This window comes from Sinohyriopsis cumingii, chromosome 3 (genome assembly GCF_028554795.1).
Source record: "Sinohyriopsis cumingii isolate HCF-2022 chromosome 3, ASM2855479v2, whole genome shotgun sequence".
In the NCBI taxonomy this organism is placed as follows: domain Eukaryota; kingdom Metazoa; phylum Mollusca; class Bivalvia; order Unionida; family Unionidae; genus Sinohyriopsis; species Sinohyriopsis cumingii.
Window position 1 is genome coordinate 99,324,115 of NC_142963.1, and position 24,577 is coordinate 99,348,691.

A 24,577-nucleotide genomic window follows, 5' to 3' on the forward strand; every position below is an offset into this window, starting at 1 on the left:
CAACCTCCTTTCAATTTGCCGAGACTTTTTGGGAAATGTTCACTACCACACATTCAAATAGAATTAAAGAATCATTAACTGCACAAGATTTGTTTAAAACAACTATTTGTTGAAACCTTTTGCGAATTAAGTCTAAAATGTGTTTAGTATTTTAATAAGAATTGGAAAATATATTTGTGGAACACTTTGATTGTGTTTTTGCATCCACATCTCATTCTACCTCGTTAGTATCTAGCGATGTTCCTATCTCATATAAAACGATAGAAATAGAGGAAAGGACACGACAATTTCTTTATAATTTCGAAAATATGAACCCCGACTATTTATAATTCAATAATAAGGAGAACGTCATTATCAAAATTTCTGGCGTCGTAGAAATTGAATACAAATATAACAATTATCGTGAAAGGATAAAATGCAATTTTATCGGAAACGCTAGATATTTCGGAGAAAACTGTATTTTTCAGGTCAGAGCCAATACGTCATTTATGACCACGTCTTAAGCATAATGGGAAATATAAAGGATAATAAAGAAGCATTGCTCTATCGCCGACCTGTTGCAGATACTACCTGGCAGTGGATAGACTGGAAGTGATATCTCGCCCCCTTCTTCAAGCCCCTGCAAAGAATACGGTACTCTGTTTATCAAAATTATATGTCATCTTTAAATATTAACATAATGAATTATAATGTGTTACATCCAATATATAGATGCATGATATTATTCACATTGAAGTACCATTAAAGCTGTTTAATATTCTCTGGCGAATACTATTGGACGGAATAGTGGTTAACATTTTGTCTACACTTTCCTGCAAACGTTTGTTCAATTAATTGTTTTCAGTTTTCTCAATATTTGAAGAAAATAAGTACATAAAAATGTGACATTAGCATCGAGTCATGCGTTCTGTGTGTGTGTGTATGTGTGTGCGTACGTGCGTGCGCGTGCGAGCGTGTGTGTGTGTGTGTGCGCGCGCAGACGAAACTAGTTTTTTTCGAGTAGTTGATAACCCACGGGGTGTACTGTTTTGGAAGAAAGCTTCTGATCAGGAGAAAATCCCAGTAAATGTTATGAAAGTGTCGGGCGAAACTATTGAGTTGGACAGGCGTCCAAACCTTATATAGAGTACAAGGCTGAGTAGATATCGTCAACAATATTTGTTTAAGAATGTGACATGATTTTGTCAGGCCTGCTATCAGGTTATCGTATTTCCGCCACCCTCAGAGGAGCGAGAACTTCATGTCATTCCATAGGATAGTTTTGTTGAGACTATATTATAAAAATGAATCCTAATTTTGGCATTGTTATATGTGTATTGCCATCATTTGATACTTTGATTTGAAAAGAAATTGGTACTCGTAATAAATGTCACAACTCTTCTACTCCATCCATAACAGTTAAAATATTAAATACATAATGAGAAGAGTTCTGAGCAACCCCCTCCGCTTCTGATAAGATTGGACATGATCCTAAAAGACACTGCACTATCTGCTTGGTTATAATTAAATAAAATATCATACATCTCATTGGTTAAATTTCCACAAACCTGTCTACGCGTATGGAGAAATGATGACATTTTGTTTTTATCTTGAAAACCATATGCATTGGAATGGGATTTAGATACATTAATGAAGAAAACAAATATTATGTAAACCTTTTGTGTTAAAGTATGTTCTTTGAAGACATCATTTCGATAAGTTCAGACAGGCAAGCACATGAACTTATTTATTACCAGGGTAAGACAAGTTATCAAGTGAAGGAGTAAAAGTGAAAAGACTAATGGGATAGTTACTCATTATCATTTCGTCCCTCGATACATGACTGAAAGGAAAGATCAGTACAAAATAATAGTGCCAGTAGCTTCTTGTGGGTCGGTGGTTCTTTCCGGGGTTTTCCCGGGTTCTTCCTCCACCATTAATACTGGCCGCCATGTATAGCCTATCCTGTGCTGAAAAATGGCGTTAAACCCTACAACAAGAATAACAACAACAACAAAATAATAGCTTAATGGTTCAGCTGTCTTATCTAAGACTTTTCTACCTGTTACAGCAGAATTGCAATCAATAATTATCCATACAGCAAGCATAGCTGACAAACGATTCAATATCATGTGATAAAGATTCATATGAACATTGTACAATTGATCAAGATGAGTCATTTATGAGCGTTGTCTCACTAATTCCATTTTAGACAGAGATGTGGTCCTTGACAGCTAACTTTGTATCTTCGCATGTTATATTGCTTATAATGGTGGGCATAGTTCAGAAACGATTTAGTATATTGTGAAGGAATTCCGTATCAGTGCTGTCTCATAGACCTAGATTTGCCTTTTGTATCTTGTTTTGTCAACTCCGTTTTCAATATAGTTATGGCTCTTGACAAACTTCATCTCTTGATTCACTTCATCTCTTCACATAGGCTGTTCTTGTAAATGGAATATCTCAAAAATCCATTAATCATATTCTGATGCAATTTGGTTTCAACATTGTCACCAAGACGTGTCTTTTGATGGTTTTGTGTTCTCAGTTCTATTTTAGATGGACATATGGTCCTTTCCAATGAACTTCACATCATCACATAACTAATAGGTGTACTTTCGTCTTGTGTCCTTGCATATGCTTTTTGGCACAGTAGCAATGTGTTCCAGTGTTGTTAAAGATGTCCATTTAGTTTATTTAATGAAAGTTAGTATGGCTAGTTAACACGAAATGCCAGTAAATTTATTTAATGCAAGAGTTACCTCCTTTAAATGTTGAAAATTAAAGAGGTCTAAAATAGTATGTTCTTTGTAAGGGACGATATTTTAAACTACCAACTTAGCTAGAATTGTAAGCGATTGTTTCAAGTAACACAGTATGTTCCACCTTCATCTTTGTTTTAGTCCGAACTAGGAACTTAAATAATCAGTTTTTAATCACTGCTACATCAAATTCAGTATCGTGCAGGTCAAAATTGAGATTATCTCTGCATGTCTCTAGGCCGCCCATTTCGTTTTGCAAAGTAAGATCTTTTTTAATTGTGCATAATTAAATAAATTTATACAGAATCCTCCTTTCTTCTTTTTAAACCAACATAGCAATAAATCTTATTGCTCAGTTCTCTCATTATATAAACCTTCAAGTATATATTACTACCATGTGTTGCAAGATATTCCAGGTGATAGATCTTACTACCCAATCTATCATTTTAAAATACATATTATGTTACCTAATCGATCCAATGGAAAATAACTTAATTCTTCTAAGAACCCACCTGACCCAAACCCCCAATGGTAAATAACCACAAGCGAGTAAATGTATATTATTATTATTATTATTATTATTATTATTATTATTGGTCGTAAACATCTACGTAAGCAACGATTTATAGATCCTACGCAATCTATACTCTTAATATTTTAAAATAAAATTTTATACCCGTGAAAATAAATTCACTAATATTTTGACGACAGATGATCATTACAATTTATAGTCATGAATAAAAACACATAAAGTAGACACAGTCATGTACTAGGAGTTATAAAGATATAAATATACATATTCTACAGTGCACATGTCATTGAGTCGTGCTTCAGTTGGTATTCCAAATAATTGCCATAGATAATAAGGTAATTAGGGGCTAAATAATGTCACATAATTCTTTACATACAGCTTGCTCTGTACATTTGAAACGTTTCTATGAGATATGATTCATGAAGCCAGTATTCATCTAGGTTGCGTCTGAAAAGGATGGTGTTATTCTCCGTTGATGTTGAAAACAGCTAGATTCTATGGAATCTTAATCCTCCCACGGAAATGTTCAAAATGGTGGACAAAGACTAATCATGGCTTAATAAAGCACTTAAATATATTAACCTTAAGAATTCGAATATATAAATGTTATTATAATACTTGCGACATTAGGTAATAGCAGGGTCTAAAACTACCAATATATTTCTAACAGTTTTGTAACAGCGCTATTTGACATGAAATTGTATAAATCCTTTTTTTAAATACATACACTCGGGTTTCATTTTTTGTTTACAACGATACCCGATGATAATTTATGTATATTGTACAAAGGTTTCGAAATAGTGAGTTCGGTTCATCCTTTGTCGCACGTGCGAAGTGCTTCCGATGAAAATAACCGAATACGTCCAGCGCACAGACGATGTATTGCGACATCGTCTATGTATAAATACCACACCGTAGGTCAAAATCTTTACATTACAGAACGTATTGCCCGTGAGCGGTCTACTTTAAGGACTTGCACATCTTCAGCTGTATAGCTGACCATAGTGATCGGAGTGGTCGGACTGACCAGACAGACCTGAGAGATCAGAGTGATCAGAATTATCTGAGTTATTGGAGTGATCGGATTCGTCGTGGTACAAGATGTAGAGCAAATAATAGAAAATGATCATAGCAACTGTGAAGCTGAACCATGGCAGCCGTAAAGCTGAGTAAACAGTGTTGCTGATCGAGAAGCAGATGATCAGGTGTTGCTGACCAAGATGGATGGGCACTGGTTGATTGATTGACCAACCCGGAATAATGTCTGCTTCATTGATCAGTATGACTGGTAGCCATGTGTGCTGGTGACGGCGTGTGTAACTCCAAATATGTAATTTTGTAGCCTTTTGCTAATCTTTGGGGTTTGTAATACCCAGTTCGTTTATGAGACTGTAAAGATAGTTTTTATCTCTGTCCCTTTGTTTTATCATTTACACTAACTGAGTGAATACATTTTTACAATATCAGTAAAATACAACAGTTTTACTATTTGGGAAAAACACAGCATTCTTTAGTTGTTAAACCAATTTGAATCATTCACGCCTTGTCGTTGTACTTGGTAAGGTCATTTATTTGTATTTTCATTATTTAGTTCTTGCTGATTATGATAATTGAGCCTATATTTGGATATTATACGCACATATTGATCACAAGTCTTTTCTCATTCAAGTCATCCGTCATTAAACATTGTAGTTATATCACCATCAAACGTGTTCTGTAGTAAATGCGAAATCCCAACCGGTAATCTTGTTACACTGTCTGAGGTGTTTTCGTTCAAAAGATACATGTAATGTTTATCTTTATTATCATAGGATAACATTTTATTATTTTAATCTACTGAAATAGGACAATACTTTTACAGGTTATATCCTTCCGCCTGAACGAATTTAGCATGATAAATCTAGAAAATATTGTATCTGGGTAAAACCATATTTTGGACACAAAGTGTAACAAAAGTGAATTTCATGATTCGTGTAGTGGCTCAAAATTATTTTCCAATGCGTTTTTAAAGACTTCAAAGAGGTTTCAAGGAGTATTTTGTCTTATTATACCTTCTTCTAGTGTTAATTTTGTTAAATACTGGTGTTGTCTGTCATTCATGTACTACATTTGTTTATGCAGAACTACATTGTTATGGATAAAATGTCACTGGTGTAAATTCTTACTAGAAGAAATGGAATGTTTTCTATTTGCTCTGACACACACATGTGGTAACTCAACACATTCAGAGACTTTTCAGTGAAAAATGCAGCCTTTTATAACATTGATCAAGATTTTTTAAGGTTGTAGGTAACACGTGTATGTCAACAAGGTACTAATATTTAATCCTCAGATGAACGGATATGTTGCAGACACTTGGAAAACTTCATCCCTGACAGATCGTATGCTTATATGCAACATTACTCATACCTACATACATACGGACGACTATTTATTGCATACCAATTTAGTCTTAAATGCACATATCAATTTAGTCTTAAATGTTCGATTTGGCGCTCGATGCAGCTGCTCAATCTGTAATCCTGTCTCACTAAACATGTCAACTACTTAGCTGCCTTCTTTTACGTCCAGGTGAAGGAAATCGAACTTTTATAAATCCCAGGATCTTTCGAATGTCATTTATTCAGTAACTTTAAAAGTTACATTTACAGTCATTATCCACTTAAAGAATCAGTCACATGTCCCACCTCATATAGACCTTTAACCACTCCCCTGTGGGGCCTGATATTGCAAGACAGTAGTTCATTCCACACAACAGTCTTATGTAGTACTGTAAAAACACAATATATGTAAACTATCACGCATAATGTATAGCATACCTATTTTGCCAATTTGAGTATGATCTTATTACATGCCTTTCCAACATAAAGGTATAAATTTATATACATAGTCTCTTACCCTTAATTGGTGTCATCCAAAATCTTTAAAATTCAAAGCATAAAACTGATGTTTAAATGTGTTATTTGCTGAGGACGTACATGTCACATACATTAAAGTTATAATTCACAGGGTGTTTTAGTACATAGTTTTCTTTTACTTTAACTACATTTTGAAAGTATTTCATATTGAGAAAATTTTACAAACACACATTTAAGCATTATAAGGCGTATGTTCTTATTAGAGCAAAATGTAGTTTGTTGTGTTGTTTTGTTTTCGGCTGAGCCGTGGAGGGGTCGATGGAAACTGATATGAATTAGTAGTACCTTAATTTTGCTACATTGCTAGAAAATATGTCTAACACGTGCATGACGATAAAGGATTTCAGTAATGTTGTGCTAAGACAAATAATTAATTTCATCTCAGATAGAAAGTCTTCGTGACCCATGCCCTCTGGTCTAGCACTGGGGTGTAAATCACCCTCTTATAAGGTTGCCTCGCAGATAAACCATGAATGTGTTATCTCCTCGGAACTAATGTATTACATGAGGTTAAAAACATTCACGTAACATTAACATATGTGGTTCTATTATGCAGTGATGACTTATGTGGTTGACACTCCCTTGAATCGCTAGACAGTAAGTGGTTTTAGATTGTTGATGTGGACGAAAGCTTCTTCCAAAGAATTCCTCAGACTCTATCTAGTCCATTGCCAACTGAATATGATGTATTTGTGCAAAGGACTAAGTGCAATTCAGGAGTGTGAACTGGAACTCCTTTAAGAAATTGTTCCAGTTTTTCACCATCTTAATGGCGATGAAACTTGGATCATATGGAGACATGGAGCGGACAGGGGTTCTTGTGAGTTCACCATTTTGTTAGAAACAAGATACAACGGGAGGGCAGTACGTGATGTTTTCTCATGGAACTAAGACAGATGACATGTTTAGAGACCCCAAGTGAAACAGACTGAATGAAGCAGACAGGAATGGTTTCTCGTCCAGTCTTGCAAGGAGCGTAAGTAATTAACAGATTTTATTAGAAAGAACACATACTATTCCTTGACAGGTCAGAAAATTCATCCCTACATAGCTTAAATTATGATATGAGATTGGATCCGACTTCTCCTGATAGGGTATTAGGTCCACATGATTCACCCTCTCCCAACATGATACATCGAGATAGATGCTCCAGGAGGACTCATTTGAGGTTATTGTTTCCGAAACAACTGGTCATTGAACAACTACAGGTGTGGAACCCCTAAGTGTCTTTAAAATATTGATATTACACCCATTAGAGTGGGAACGGAATATAGACTAAACGGAAGTGTCCAAAATATACAGATTTCACGTCATAGACAAAATTTCAGAATTTGAATGTGGTCTGTGAAGATGCAGATGTAACGAAAAATATCATGATCGTATATGAAGACAGTCAAGATGATCTACTTAAAGATATCCCTGATTGCAGCTGTGGTCCTAATCACGGTCTTATCGCGAAGGAATGTATCCAAAAAACAAAGAGTCAAATCGGTCCTCTCTTTTTGAAAATAGTACAGTCCGGGAACACATTCTTCACCCTCTCTATTGCACCTTTGAATACACTTCTTTCCAGAGAGACACTAGCTGAGACTGATAGAACAGAATAGGTCCATCACAACGATGGACGGTCATGGTAATAAAATTGGTATTTCTTGATGTAGAAAAGACACGTGCATCATCCAGGTTGGCCAACCAAGAATCTGAAGGTTTCATCTGGGTTATAATGCTGCTTAGTGTGTAAAGGATAGGCAGAACTGGATCTTAAACTGCAACTGTTTCTGATTCTGATTCTGAGTATTGCAAATTAGCAGGGATTAATGCATCTTTGTTAATTTTGCACTTTGATACTTTTCTAATTGGACTGTTCTGACAATTGGAAAAATTTATCATATAATATTATATTTATCGAAATGGAACTTTATCATATTTTTGAGACATTTCTTACATTCTTTTCTTTCTATTTCAGGTGACTTAGTTCTTCCCAAAGGCTTAATTTTGTCCCTTTACAAAAAATGACACTTAATATCAATTTCCTCAATTTTACTTCATTTTTGAATGGTTTAGTTCGATGCGATAAAATATATATATGCCAATACAAGCCTTAAGAGAATTATAAAGAATAATCGAAGCATCATATGTACCACATGAAAGTTTGTCCTATAAAATATGCTTTATCAATTTAGGACGTATTCCAGAGTTATTCGTCTTGAATAATGGTCCATTTTTTCAATATTTAATTCATTGTTCCCTTTTAAAAATATATACTTACCCGAAGATCATTTAGCAATGGAGTACAGGAGGAAAACTAAGTATCATACATTTTAGGAGATAGTTAACTTAGGTTGTGTTCTTACAATACTTTTGAAGACTGAGATTGTAAACTATGTTATGTAAACCAGTGGAACTATATCAGACATTTAAGTGGTGAAATTGGAATATTTTCTGTACAGACATAGTTCTACAGGCCTAGATTATAAGATCTTTCTTCGTTTATTCCTTTAGTTAGAATTAGTCTTCTGAGTGTATATCTCCTGAAGACAATAACAGCTTTGATCGGAAAGATAGAAAGGATGGGCTAGACTGTCGCAAAAAATATCAAAACTTAAATTTTCATGCAGTTAGCATTCGTATTAGAAAAACAGCGATCCCAATGTTCGTGATATGTTGAAACAATTCGATACTTGATCGCCGATTTATAAGACCTGGATACTACCGGGAAGTAAGACGTGGATAGTTCTAAATTTCTAAATTTGTCTTAGTCTCAGCAAGATGAGATACGAGGGTCCCCTCTTTCTGCAAAGCACTAGTGTATAAGTGACCTCTAACCTTTATGTCCATTCGTTACATCTAACCTCACCATATGATTCTTGAAAATGATGCTGGTGAGATGGTGAGCGTTGTGGTAGTGGGAGTGCAATAATTATGCAACATGAACAGTACCGAAATTAACCTAAACATAATTTATAATATATTTTATTCAAATAGTCGAGACAGTATAGCTTTGGGTTTCTCTTGGAAAACTAATATTTTACTTTCACACGTATTCACCTGCAATGGCATTTATCATCTAACATTTTGGAAACAGCAGCTAAAGTATAGGCGCCAGCTACAAAGATGGCTAAACATGACTCTAACTACTCGTTATGCCAAACAGAGGTAGGTAATCGATTAATAGAGAAATCAGGAGGCGGTAAGACATTACTACGCTTCATCAGATTGCGTTCTCACCATGGCGAGAACGACTATCCTAAGACAAGCAAAAAAACTGGTAATGTCATTCGCATGATCTAGAATCAAGACATGTCATAAGACACATAAAAGTGGTATCATGCTACATTCCGTGTTGCAAGGTGAAATAGAGCCAAACAACGATATGAACAAATACAAATGGCTCCCATAGCCATTGTGCAAGAATCATAAAGCAGTTACCTGCCCGGCAGTACCATTTTAACTCAATATTAATCAGTTTCCAATGACGAAATATATGCTTCGTCTGTTGAAATGGAATATCCTACAGGTATCAGTTACACATGAATGCTACAGAAAATCTTAAAAACATTCACCAAGGGATGTGGTGAGCAATTCAACTTTTGGTAACAGTGATAGCCAACCATGAGGAAATCAAGAAAGATGTATTTGAATAATGTGTCTCGAATCGCATCAAGTTAGGGACTGCCAACGATTTTTGTCTGAATGAAGTAACCTCCACTGCTGACCTCGGAAAGCGTACGAAGCAAATCAGAACATGAGAATGGAATTTGGGGATATGACGGCTAAGATGAAAGTATTTTTGCTCAATAAAGATTAATGTTGATCATCATTATCTTTAATTGTTTTGATTTTGTACGACCTGTCTCATTTTCTCCTTATAAGAGTAATAAATCTACTTGGATCCACGAAGACGATACAAGATTGAATCGATGACCTCTGATTAGAGAAGATGGCACAATATCTTCAGGTGCATTGATAAGAGACTAATAAATGAAAACTGCGTGCTTTCTAAACTTAAATCTTTTATTGATGGGATTAGTTTCTTCAAAGAGAATACATTTAGGATTATAAGGATTAAATGGTCATGGTTGGGTATTTCTGGAAGTGTAAATTGTACCTAATCACCCACAAACTGAACATAATTACCTTTTCAATGATCAGGTACACTCCTTCTAAGAAATTTAAAAATTAATTTGCAGGTGAACGAAAAGAAAAGATAGTTAATTTCAGAATAGCAAGAAAAAGGAGAAATTATTTCAGGAAATAAATTTAAAGCAAGGCATTCCTAAGATGGATGAAAATTTACTCTTTATTTCTTTTAAATGTGATGTGGTTTTTATTTACGAAAATATACCAATCGTACAATTATCAATGTCTTTATATATATATTTTCTAGCCATAAGATGTAGAAACACACACATATGTTTTATTCTCTGCTACAATTCCTCATGAATGCTACATGAGAAGAACATAATTTAGAGAATTGACCGATCAGATTAAACCATTCAGATATGAGTTAATAATGAAAAGTATTGTGTACAGATATAGCCCACGTTTTGCCCAAACATGTACATTCTCCAACTTGCAGTTATACAAACCTCTGAAACAAAACAAAATAACCAACGTTTAGATTTTCCAGTCCACCAAAATGAAAGAAAATCAAATAATGTTGAGGCCTCTTAAATCTTATCAAAGTGTTAAGTCTTTAAGTGGACCTAAGTTACAAGTGTTGACTGGTGTTTCCAAAACAATAATCCTATTGAATGTTTGTAACTAGTTTTCGAACACCGTTGTACAACTACAGCTGATTACCTAATTTTCCCAAATCAACCTTAGTTTCTTTTCCAATCTCAATTGATATTAAATTATCCTTTGTATTCTACTTTTCTTAAACCAAAACAACATTTCGACTTACATTTTCCTTCAGTTACATAATCCTTGAAAAAGCCTTAGAAATAACAATTGTGCAAGATTGTTTCAATACAAATCGTTATTATTATCGAACACTTAATTGAATAAACTGAATAACGATCTTCATATTTCTCTTTACGAAAACTAGACTTCTAAGGTTCAGGTTTTAAACATATTACCTCCAATACAATTAACCTCAAGAAAAGAACAACAGAAACCAATATAATATTTACATTCTGTACATATGGAGGACATTTTACGGTGTAACACGTGTCTTAAAATATACTGCCAGAATATGTGGAAATTTATAATTTTATAAATCAATATGTTTCTCATTTATTTTGCTAAAAATAATTTTTTTTTTCAAACGTTCATTTGTACTAATTTGCACATCCAAGCACTTAAAAGTAGCCACAAAACTACCATCAAATGGAGATTTTAAGAATTTATAAATCTTTTAAGAGTTTATAAATCTCGTCTGAATTCACAGATACCTATGAGGTCTGGGTGGACCATATCTCCTGACTTTAAAACGGAAAAGTTTCATCGGTTTTCCTTGTCTTTGTTAAGATGTTCGTTTGATGATTAATTTCAAATTTACTTTAAAGAAGTAAACAGGATATCTAACTTTGAGATGATGGATATATATAACTTGATACAGATTATCCATCACCAATATCGCCTTACCAGCTCCTCACTTGCATTCCGATGAATATCGCGATAAAATCTTTGTGTGGGGGCTCAATTAATCTATTTTGTCACAAAACTCGGCATCCTCCTGATATGAGTTTCTGCGTCTTCGCAAAAACGTTGGGTATATATTTGATTTAGGATAAGAGATGTTAATGTTTGGAGCGAGATGATGGAATAACATGCCTATCCAAATAGTGCTATAAGGCATTTCAAGGAGGGTAATTGCACCATTATTAAACTATTTCGGTGATACCTATTTTTCACATTTGTGCATATTAAGCAGTGTGTTGTACACTTACTATTTTGATCTTCGCTTTACTTACATAATGAGGATTGATATGTGATTTGTCTCATGGAGAGAAGGTCTACCGTATCAAAAGTAGGTTATTGTAGATTAATTTTTATACATTGATTCATCCAATTATTTTCCTTTGAACGTGTAGCTTCGGCTACTAAAATCTACAACCGGTGGCAAAATAATTTGACTTTTTCCTCCACGAATAAATACCTTCTTTTCTCATAATTTTCTTGATTCGTCTGTTTAGTCATTTAATTTTTTAATTGTAGTTTTAAGTTTCGCAAATATGGATTATGTAACATTTAATCACACTGGCTAGAGGTTGTATATATTCAATAATTCTCAATGGCATTTAAGTATTTTACGTTGTCAGCACATGCGGTCTTTTAGAAGGACAAGTACCGTAAATGTATCGAAGAAGCAGTCCTAATCTCTCAGAAAGTTTGTTCATGATGTACAATTTATTTATGTGATTTATTTCTACATTTCAAAAGCAGCCAACGAGTTCCTTGTGCCGAGCTTCTCATTAAAGTTCACTTGCTTAAAAATGAATCAGTCTTAATGTAATGCATAACCATGACAAAATATATAAGATATATATGGAACATAGAGTATATATTTAATTTTATTTTCTGTACCTCATAGGGGACATGTTGTAACCACAGCTATACGAGTTATGGTGCATATCGTAATTTCAGTAATGATGCTGCTGAAGAAGAGACGAGTAACAGAGTTTAACACATATATAGAGTTTGATGGATAAAGTCTTACTTTCAGTTCAAGATTTCACCAAGAAGAGACAGACGGTTTCAGTGACAATAAAGTGAAGAAACAAAGTTTTTTTATCGATTGTGAAAACAATTTATCCAATTTTGGACAGCTTTCAAAGCTGGGTGCATGGCAATAGTATTCTTTCATTTTTTTTTCCAACTTATCAATAGCTTATTTCAAACCGGGTTGAAATAAAAATGAAAAATGTTCGCTATTTTGTAGACGTCTGTTATCCTAATGTATCCATCAAACGATCACTGTCGATCCTGTAATTTCTGCTTATATTGCCAAATCGATATAGTTCACTGGGACGTGAAGCCAGCAATTTAAACTTAAATTACCATGAAATGTGTATCTCTACAATACAAGGTGAAACGTCAAGACTATCAGTTTTTTAAATGCCTTTAAACATTTCTACAGAACCAGTTTCTGGAGGAATTTGGTCAATAAAGATGATATACAGTTATCGTACATTCAGTTTCATTTAGACTTCAAAGTCCTATAAAACATGGAGATACAAAATGACATTAGATAATTTACACAATAAGTTAATAATCGCGCCATTTCCAGCTGAATTATAAATATTGATTCCACAATGGACATCATTAATGAGGCTTTTTGATAGCGTTCTTCTTTATATTTACGCATTGTTTGCTTTTCTGGAATGGTTTGGTCTGTAAATTGTAGTCTCAAAATGAAGTCAATTTAACATGGAAAAGACGTACATTTTCACTCCTCCAGGATATACAGAAATTCTTCACAATGAAGCCCTTTAGTATAAGAAGACCCCAAAATAACGTCAGTGAGGTAATGGAAGAAGTTTCAGTATTCTTAGTTGCAAGTACAAACTACCTCAATATAAGACAGCCTCGCTTATCAGGTGGTCCGCTTCTATAGCCCCAATAACCTTGCAACAGAGTATTATACTAAGAAATATTTTCTAGCGTTCTAATAATGCAAAGCCCTTTGTTTAAATAATGAGAATAATTTCCGATAATATATGCATATAGACAGCTTTAAATAAAACTTCTTCACTGTTTCCACACTTTATTTTAAGCCACTTTTGGAATTTATTTGAAATAATATATATTCTATCTTGCTGGTACCTCCTTTGGAAACACAGGACTAGACATGGCAGTGTATAGTACCTATATCTAAACTAAAGGTGTCAATTCTTTAGATTACAATCCAAACCAGGTACAGGACAGAGTTAGCACATAGGACAGAAATGTGTGACCAAACGAATACACGCGAGTTTGTTCGCAGTTTCTCAGTCTACTACAATTTCATGCAAAAGCATAAAAAATAAAGCCTGGGCCCCAATAAAGGAGTTTTCGGCGGAAACGCTCATGCATCTGCTACATGGCGACCACATACGTTAGGACAGTCTTGAAGAAATTCCAAGTTCAACAATATAGCCGCAACGAATATTTACCTCCTCTGCCCGGACTGACATGCGCTTGTACTCGGGATGTAGAAAATATTTCAGATAAGACGAATGTTAACCGAACACACACCTGTATTCGATTCGTTGTCATCCCGATAAAAAACAATATATATATATATATATATATATATATATATATATATATATATATATATATATATATATATATATATATATATATATATATATATATATATATATATACATACATACATACATCTGCGTGTGTGTGAGTGCGTGTGTGTGTGTGGCTCTACTTGTCGTACGTGACATTTAAATTTAAATCATTTAAATCTAAAATATATTAAGAGATGATATGACATCTTAAAAGACAACAAACTATCAGTTAAGAAGAAAAAAGAATACGTTTGGACCTGATTAATATTCATAAATTTCCACAATAGTTCATCACTTTTGTACTACAAAACAATATTGTAGTATTCAAACCAGTATTTGAGTGATATAAAATACGAATATGTATGTATGTATGTATGTATGTATGTATGTATGTATGTATGCATGGTATGCATATATGTATGAATGTATGTATGTGTGTATGTGTGTGTATGTATGTATGTATATATGTATATATGTGTGTGTGTATGTGTATGGATGGATGTATGAATGCATGCATGCATGCATGCATGTAAGTATGTATGTATGTATGTATGTATGTATGTATGTATGTATGTATGTATGTATGTATGTGTGTGTGTTTGTGTGTGTGTGTGTGTGTGTGTGTGTACGTACGTAGGTAGGTAGGGTGGGTAGGGAGGTAGCGTTCTGTAGCACTTCTGTGCAGTATTGGTTATTAGGTACCAACTAGAGGTAAACGTTCGAAAAATGTAATGATATAGTGGAAATAAAAATACAACAATAACAAGAAGAAAATTAGAACCATTTATTTTTTAAACTCTGAAGTACTTCCCATTCTGACACAAAGATTCGATACATCTATAACATCGTAAAATTGTGTGCAATGCCTGCGCATTATATATAAATAGTTTTCATAACAATCCGCTCTCTCATTTTTTTAGTAATACATTTTAAATGTCAGTTTTTCATGGTTTAGTATGTAATGACTACAGATGTAAACCGGGAGTGTTGTAAAGAGATATTTTTAATTCTTACATTCAGTATATTCAAGTAGAGTGTATGACAAGCATTAGGACCGATAATAAAACATTAAAATAGCTACGAGGCTCTTACAAAGAATAGAAAACATAGAAGTCCAGGTTTTCACTTCGGACAGGCAGCGTAGCGTATAAAAGAAAATTTAAAACCAATTTAGCTTGTATAACAAATAAAACCAAATTTTACCAAATGAGGTAATGAATTGTAGACGTATATATCGTGTAAAAAGGTAGTTACACAGGGTATTAGGTAGAAACATTGTTTGCTTTTGCAGCACGTGTCAATATTTTCAACTCGGGTACTCTTAAACACTTAAGACTAGAAAGTATTTAATAGTCTAAACATTACCTAATTTTCTTTTTCTATGTCTTGCGGCAATTTCAATTGAAAACATGTAAGCGAATGGTTTTCTCTAAAGAATCAACCATGCTTTTCTGTTGTAAATCATATAAAATTCGCTTTGATCTAATTGGTTCACGTTCTGCCTCATGTCCTATTTAAGTAGCATTCTTCAGCTAGAAAAATCATTCCCCGTCTGAGTGCTGGAAGTAGAAGAGAAGAAGAAACCATCAGATTCATAGTAGCTTATCTTGATATTTAGGTGAGTGAAAATACTTTGACTATAATTTCAGATATCACAGTTCCTTTCATTGTTTTGAAATACTTATTTTAATTGTATTTCTTTATTTAAATTCTATCATTTTATTTTCAATTTTTGTTTTCCTGAATGTTGCTTAAAAATCTCAGTCAGCACTGAGTTCTTTAAGAACTTGGTACATGGTTTATTTTTGTTCTAGGAACGTGATTCTCTATGTGCAGTGTTATCAAAGATCTTTGAAACCGCTAGATCACAATGTTCGAATATTTGCAAGTATTACAAGCAAAGAGGAGATAATTTGTGATTTAAATTTTCTCATACGGAGGGGTTATTTTTATTTCTACTTACTGCGTAAAGTGATAATACACAGAAAGAATCATTTAGCTGATAAATTGTAACATCTAAAAACAAATAAAACTTACACCAGATTTTCATGTTGTTGATGTGCTATGCAGATTGGTAAGTTGATGTCCTTTCTGCATACAAGTCTGATCTTCATATGTTTGAAATAGGTATATAATTTGAAATGTCAATGTGATACAATGCAGACCATGTATATTCTTCAGTACTATATCACGATGCAACCCAAACAAATTGGGATGATAGAGTAATTGATTACTCAGGCAACATCTATAAAGTTTGATTCTTTCGTTCTTTTTCTTGGATGTACAGACAATCATGTTACAATAAACATGATCTCTATTTTCTTTCACGCTGCAGCTGATCTCTATCTTATTCCGATGTTTTTTTTTAAAAAATATGTGTCAGGAATACTGTGGTGCACCTCATTTCGTAGTTTAATGTTTCTGTGCAGACGATATTGAAAAAGGTATGATCTTTGGATTCATTTCCTAGGAGTACTAAGAAGTGTACTAAGTCAGATGTTTACAAACATTACGTTGACATTGTGATTCTTATGAGAAACATCTATATTCTGAGTTAACAAAGGAATATATTCGATATGTAATTGATTTAGAGTCGAAGCATTGAGAACTTGATCTGCGTACATAAGGATCATTAACATCTGAGGAAATAGAGATTAAAAGCAACCATTTAAAAATTCACCACTTGTACATATCCTCTACTAATACTACTACTAATACTACTTCTACTAGTACTACTAATACTATTACAGGTGATCAATATGATGCGTTTGATCGTTCTTGCCATTACCGTCCACCTGGTCAGAGTACAGGGATCCGGGATAATTCAACAAGACATCGACTATGAGCATTTGCTTGACTATGGTAAGATCCTTACCTGTACGGTTTACTTACATGTATGTATGAATGTATGTTTGTATGTATGTGTATGTGTGTTTGTGTGTGTGTATGTGTGTGGGTGGGTGGGTGGTGGGTGGGTGTATGTATGTATGTATGTATGTATGTATGTATGTATGTATGTATGTATGTATGTATGTATGTATGCATGCATGTATGTATGTATATATGTATGTATGTATGTATGTATGTATGTATGTATGTATGTATGTATGTATGTATGTATGTATGTATGTGTTTGTGTGTGTGTGTATGTGTGTGGGTGGGTGGGTGGTGGGTGGGTGTATGTATGTATGTATGCATCAAGATGGTTTTTATATCTCCCTGTGCATATGTGTTAATGATCTTGAACTGCTTTTACTGTGAAGAAGGATACATGAATTTGCATCATTACCGCACTATACACATCGTTTGACAAGTATTATTATTATTATTATTATTATTATTATTATTATTATTACTGTAATAAGGAAATACCAATAAGTTTCATATTATATATTGTTAATATATCAATAAATACAACAGACTGCGTTTTCCTCTCGAATTTTCACTTATCAGTACTTGAAACGTTTTCGTTGAACAAAGGTCGCGATTATGTCACTGTTGATGGCAGTGACGCAATTATAGCGGGAGGAAACAAGGCGGAGCTTCAGGATATGGGAACGCTAGAGGATGCCCGTCTAGAGAAGAGATATCACCCTTTCAAGTGCGATGGCTCAACCTGCCAATTATGCGCTTTTAAATGTAAGTGTCCGACTTTTTTCTTTCTTAGAGACGAAACATTGGCATTGGCTGAGATTATCTTTTTATCATATAGTTTTGTGCATTGGTCTCTTACAAATGCGAATTTTCCTTGGATTATATATAATCGTTTGAAGTAAAACACGACGAAAGCAGGATTACCCAATTTTGGAAATAGTTCAGTGAATGGACAAAGTATCTATGAATACAATTATGTAATGTATTTAAAATCAGAGCAAGTAGATTGTTCATGTTTTAATACGTTGTATACATTAGTTGAAGAAATATAGAAAAGAATAGATTAACCTTGTAAACATATTATGGCTTGCAATACATCTGCACCTGCACGCAAGTGATTTATCAAAGTTTCCGATTTATAATACATCTCTGGCAATGTTTGCATAGGATTGCAATTACACCGGGAAACAATATTTTACCACAAAACTATCTCTAATATTATTTTGTATTATACTTACTCACGAAGAAAAGTAAATGTATCTTTACCGAGCAATTGATGATAGGACAACACTCATGCAACCTAATTTCACAGTCAAATATCTGTATTCATCTAAGTTAAAAATGTATATTGAATGTTCTCTCTGCAGTATGCCTGACAATGACTCATACACCAGATAACCAGTTATATGTGCACGCTAGCTTCCGTGACAACATTATCTATGAGAAGACAATTAATGGTAAGCAAACATTTTCACTTGCAATAAGTTAGGTCTATGATCATCTTTGAGTGGATTTGCATTCCATATAATTATTTACGGTTTTCTTATTGTTGGGCTCAATTATGTGTCATTAGCATAGTCAGTAGCTCAATCTGACTGAAGGAGTGGTCGCTTCGTATTATTTTGTGATACTTTCCAGGTTGCGTTTTGGGTGGAAACAAAAAATGGTTAGATAAACGATAACACTAGTCAAGAAATGCAGATACCAGATATATTCTCCCCTGCAGAATCCAAGCTTTACCTGCTTAAATACACACCAAACCTATTCAGCTCATGCCAATTTCAGTACAGCTTCCTATTTGCATTATATTCTTTTCTTTCTAGCACTAGACTGGTCGCGATGCAAGGATGTGAAGGTATTTAAGTTCAAGCCCACAGTCTGCATAAAGTTATCCAACGTGGTAATCGAAGAGAGTAAAATCTGTACAACTGTGACCGTTAGCGTCTCTAGCGCCAAGAAATCATTTAACCATATGTGTGTGTAAAGAGGAAGTAAGGGCAATTGCTCCAATCTAGCTAATATTCCTATTATTGCTGAATAATATTAATGTTAAGAAGAGTATATGAATTATGACTGTTCAAGGAGCGAACCTATCCTAAATAAAACTTGTATTTCCTCATATTATTTCGTCCATTTTTATTTATTCTATTTAGGTTCTTCTCCAGGTTTTCTCCAAACTATCAATACAAATTTGATAGTCCGGCTAGGAAACTTGAGGTATACTTTGTCATTAATTTCTCCGCTTGCAGATGTACAATATAAGAATCTTTTTTACATAGTGCACGTGCCAGGCACCAAGGTATAATAATGTCATAATTGTTTTGCTAGTCACGCTGATATCATTGGGAGTCAGAAAATTTTAAAAACTATATTAATGAAAGGCAACCTGAACATGCTGGTAAAAAGGAAAGGATATGATGAATCTTCCAATAGAATGTGGAAAAAATCTCAAAAGATGTTCATTGTTCTGTTAATTTAGAAGAAGTTTACACATCAATATGAAAGAGGTCATTTCAGCTTGAACTATTTCGTCTTCCGGCTGGAAGAGGAAAAATAAGGATGACTAATAAAACTATCAGGAAACATTGTCGAGAAAATTTTACTTGTTGAATAAACAATAAATAATCAAATGAGCAGAGATTTCATGCTGGGGAAGACACAGAGAAGAATTGTGATTATTACATTGTTTGTTTGTTTCTTTTTTTCTTTTTTGATTGATTTATTGATTCAGTTCGCTGGCATTCCATATAATAGATCAAGAAACGAATTCAGAGAGACGTTGGCATTTTAATACGATACATCATTGAACTTTAATGCCAGATACATTAATGACAATACGAGGAGAAATAAACATGTATATTTACCAGATTGGATGAAAATGCTCACAAGCCTTTGTCATGTATGAATTTTGAAATACATGTTTTTGCATCTTATATGGTATTTCTAAGTCCACTTAGTGATTCATCCACAGAGATCACAAACATATAACTTTCCTACAAACATTATATTGGTTCAATTTTGTCTAACAATTATACGTGATGTAAGAAAGATTTGAAAATGGGTCTAACATTTATGTTGATGTTTATGAACCTGTAGATAAGCTTTTAAGACCATTTTCGTAGACAGGAACAAAACAGATTTATAATTTATTTGTATTAACACCGTAGTAGGTTACCACTGTGTTGGGGAACCATCCCAAAGTCACCTTATAATCGACCATTTCTGGTTATCAGATAATCTAGGGATATTAAAAATATAATCTACAGAACAAGAAAGAAAACACACACAAACACGATCTAGGTGACATGGACTGTGTGATATTACAGTATTTTGTTCCTGTTTACCATCAAGTCAGATAGAAGTTACATGTTCATTACCGAGGTCCGTTTTTGAAGAAATTGGTCCTCTTTTCATTTCCCTTAGATGTATATTTTTCAATGTTCTTATGCATTGCAACTATCTGCTTAAAAGCAAAATTAGAAGGATTTTTCATATTGAATGTGCAAGTATAAATATAATGTTTTGCCAAAATAAGCACGAAATTAGACAAACTGTCCATTTGTTCCCTCCCTAAAAATGTTTCTTTTTGGAACAACTGTACAATATTTGGGCAAATAGGTGCAAAATGTTCAATTAAACGGTACCAAAATAGTGAACTAGTATTGCAATCATGAAAGAAATGCTTAATACTTTCACTTTCACTCTTACAGAAAGTACATTTATCATCATCTGATATGTTAATTCTCTCAGAAAATCATTAGTAGCGATTATTATATGGATTAATTTAAAGTTAAAAGAGATCAACTTGGTAGCCTTGGTACAGCATTTCGCTCCTCACTACTTATATTTTAATTAAATACTTGCATCCAAGTTTCTTGCTTAGCAGTTTGTTGTCTTTTATCTTTTTAAAAGATGTGTGTAAACAAACTTGGGTGAATTTTGTTTTTACAAGTTCATTATTTTATCTTCGTGCTTATCAAAAGTAGTATGTACTAAATGGTTTGTTATGGCGTTTTTCCATGCTTTTGGAATTTTGTATATTAAGTATTTCAAGAATTCATCGCTTCTAGTTTTTTCTTTTATTATTTCAAAAGGTATTAAATTACCGTGATCATCTACTAGACCGTTCACAATTTCAAAACCGCCTACTGTCCGGGACTTTTATTGATAGAACATTTTAGGGGAGACAAAATGTTAAATACTCATGGATAGATGCTCGTTAGGACTTTGCTGTTCCTCTTTCCAATTACATCTCTTAAGAAAATGTTTTAATGAGCTAACTAAATTCTTCTAATTTCCTTCTTCCTAAATTCCAAGTATCCTTTTCTATTTCTGAAAATAGTTTTATTGACTAAGTTCGGCCACGTTCCACTTTTCCAGCAATATTTTTACCCATCTTATATCAATATGAAGTGCTGAAAAAGATGTATGAATATGGGTAGAACAATAGTGTTTACAACAATTACCTTACCAATTATGGACACATGTCTTTCACTCCAGCTTGCCAGTTTTCGTTTTGCTTTGTTAGTTTCTTCATATTGTTAATTTCCACCAGTTGTTGTAAATCTGGAGAAACATCTATGACAAGGAGTGTAAAGTTAGAAGAGGACTAAATTATGTCCATTTTGGGACATATTTTTACATTAGAGAATTTCGTGTTTCCAATCCAGATAGCTTTTGCTTTTGTAATGCTACATTTAGGTTCAGATAATAGAAAGAAACCTTGCAAAATATTCATAGTTGCTTTAAGAGAAAGTTGAGATCCATCAAGAAGAATAAAAGCGTCATCTGCATACTGACCCAATTTATATTCACCGTCGTCAAAGACTGGTTCCCGTACATTCTCATTTTATTTTAAAGTTACAGCTAAAATCTCAACCCCAATGATAAACAAATAAGGTGCAAGATGATCTCCTTGGTGATATCCTCTTTCAAATATAATAAAGATGAAATATACCCATTATTTATAACACAACTTTTAAAGTCATTACAAAGCAGTTTAAACCACTTACAAACGGAATCCCTAAAGTTAAAAGATTCTAAAGCTTCATCCACAAAGGTCCAGTTAATTCGGGAAACGGCTTTTTCAAAGTCTAATAACAAGTATAAACCATATATATTTTCATTCTGAAGGTGTTCCATGATATCGTATAATAGCCTGGTATTTTTCCAATGAATCTACGCTTCATATATCATTTGTGAGTATCACTAATTATTGATGGAATAACCTTTTTAATCCTAGCTGCAATGGCTCTCGAAGCAATCTTAATGGCAATATTTAATTGTGATATAGGTCTCCAATTTTTAACATATCTTCTGTCTTTTTCTTCCTTTAGTAGATATGTGATGACTATTTGAGTCTGAAAATCTGAAAGGTTTCCTACTGTATATCCATAATTTATTGATCTGCATATAAATCCCCCAAGAGACTTCCAAAAGAAATTATAGAACTCTACAGTGAATCCACCTCAGCCAGGACTTTTTCCATTTTCCTTCCATTTTAGAGACATACCAAATTCATTAATTGTAAGCAGACCCTCGCATGATTCTCTTTCCTCTTGATTAAGTTTAATATTATGATTAAAACATTTCGAATTTCGTGAGTAGCCTCATCATCGAGCTGAGCAATTCCATTTTTGTTCAATTCCATATAAAAATGTTTTTGAGCTTCTAAAATATCTATTTGGTTAGATATATTTGTCCCATCATCAAAAATAATTTCCTTTATTGTCTTATTGACATAGTTTCTTTTCTCAAGGTCTAAAACGGTACTTTGTGCTTGTTTCCCCAAATGTGTTCCATCTAGCTTTAGATCTTACATTGACACCTTCTATGTATTTTTTCCAAGAGTCATGTAATTCTGCTTTTTTTCTCTACATTTCCACAGTTACCCCATTTATGTTATTCGACAGTTCCCTCTGAATTTCTATTATTTTCTGCTCAATTTTCTTTAATTGTTCCCGTTTTCTTTTGTTTTCCTAATAGACTAACGTATAGTTTCAGATCTTATTTTCATTTTCAAAATTATAAAGAACATTTGATCATTACAGGAAAAACAGATTTATAAATATCTTACAGGGTCATATTTAAAGGCGAAAACTTAATGGAGATAATAATTTTGTGCATTTTGTCATCATTTGTTAATAAAGGATTTTTCAAACTTTTCTGCTCACAAAGCAGAACAAACAAAATAATAGTCGTTTTCCAAGCAAAAAAACTATTACTAAATCAAATATTTATCTCAGTAGACATATTGCCAGAAAAGAGTTCTGTACGTGCATTTTAAGAGCAGGAAAAATTATCAAAAATTCCCTTTGTTCTTTTTTTAAATTTTAAGTAACCACACACCTAACGCAAAGGCATAGTGCCAGAAAAGTGTCCTGCCGTTAAATTTAGAAATTAGTAAAATCGTAAAATCAATCAAAGGTTACTTTCGTTCTATATTTTATATTTCACCAAGTTACATTGAGTTAATAAGCAGTCAGGTTGTAAACCTTAAGAATCCATTTATGTCAATGACAACGAAAACAGCAAAAGCAACCCCATCATGATCGTGTCTTTGCTTCATGTCTACTCACAAGAGGTATCATATCATAGTCTGCAAATGAGTAGACTATATACATGAAGTTTGAAATATTTACAATTGCTTCTCTATGTTGTTCTTGAGGAACCAATGCCGACAAACAAGAGAGACAGCAAAGATTGTTTTATGCAAACATTCTACTCATGTATGTACAAAACTGGGAAAGAGGTGGAGTTTTCCAAGCAGACTTTACGGTAGACAACTGAGAAGTAAAAGATCGAGATGATTTAATTTTTTCGTACAGAGGTCCCGCATATGTACGGTGTGGTTTAAATTATAAGTATAAAAATATATTCCACTATTTATTCATAATTTGCATCAATTCTATCCTCATCTAATTACCAATGAAAAATCCAGATCATGAAGTATCTCTTATACCAAATAACTAATACAAATAAAATTCGCTTAGTTCAAATTGTATTGTTCATCCACGTATAAAATAGAAGCAAAAAAGACACAGAAGCTTATTTTGAAATAATAATGAGGGTTTTAAATAGTTTTTGGTTGAAGGCTAATGATGAATGCACCTTGCTTAACATCTAAAGGATGATAAATGTACAGAAACACAAAAGAATCTTGAGGAAAAGGAAACCAGAAATTTTGAACACATATATTTCTCAAATGCCAATATATTATTGTTTGAAAGCTTTAATGAAACTGAAAACGCAGTAATTTTATCTAAAACTCACCAGATCTTGAAT

The 24,577-nt window shown here is 33.4% G+C and overlaps 1 protein-coding gene across 1 annotated transcript; it reads left to right on the forward strand.

Annotated features, from left to right (window-relative positions):
* Window positions 1-15,971: 15,971 nt before the first annotated feature.
* Window positions 15,972-19,414, forward strand: LOC149803379 (uncharacterized). Its single transcript, XM_089951392.1, has 5 exons — window positions 15,972-16,037; window positions 17,170-17,281; window positions 17,900-18,058; window positions 18,661-18,750; window positions 19,117-19,414. The coding sequence occupies exons 2-5, from the start codon at window positions 17,179-17,181 to the stop codon at window positions 19,275-19,277; spliced, it is 513 nt and encodes a 170-aa protein (XP_089807518.1). The 5' UTR covers window positions 15,972-16,037; window positions 17,170-17,178; the 3' UTR covers window positions 19,278-19,414.
* The last annotated feature ends 5,163 nt before the right edge of the window (window positions 19,415-24,577 follow it).

Bases quoted from the DNA above. Each gene is read 5' to 3' on its own strand.
- LOC149803379 (XM_089951392.1), top strand. From the start codon at position 17,179: ATGATGCGTTTGATCGTTCTTGCCATTACCGTCCACCTGGTCAGAGTA. The intron at 17,282-17,899 runs GTAAGATCCTTA...CGTTGAACAAAG, and splicing joins TGAGCATTTGCTTGACTATG to GTCGCGATTATGTCACTGTT. The intron at 18,059-18,660 runs GTAAGTGTCCGA...TTCTCTCTGCAG, and splicing joins CCAATTATGCGCTTTTAAAT to TATGCCTGACAATGACTCAT.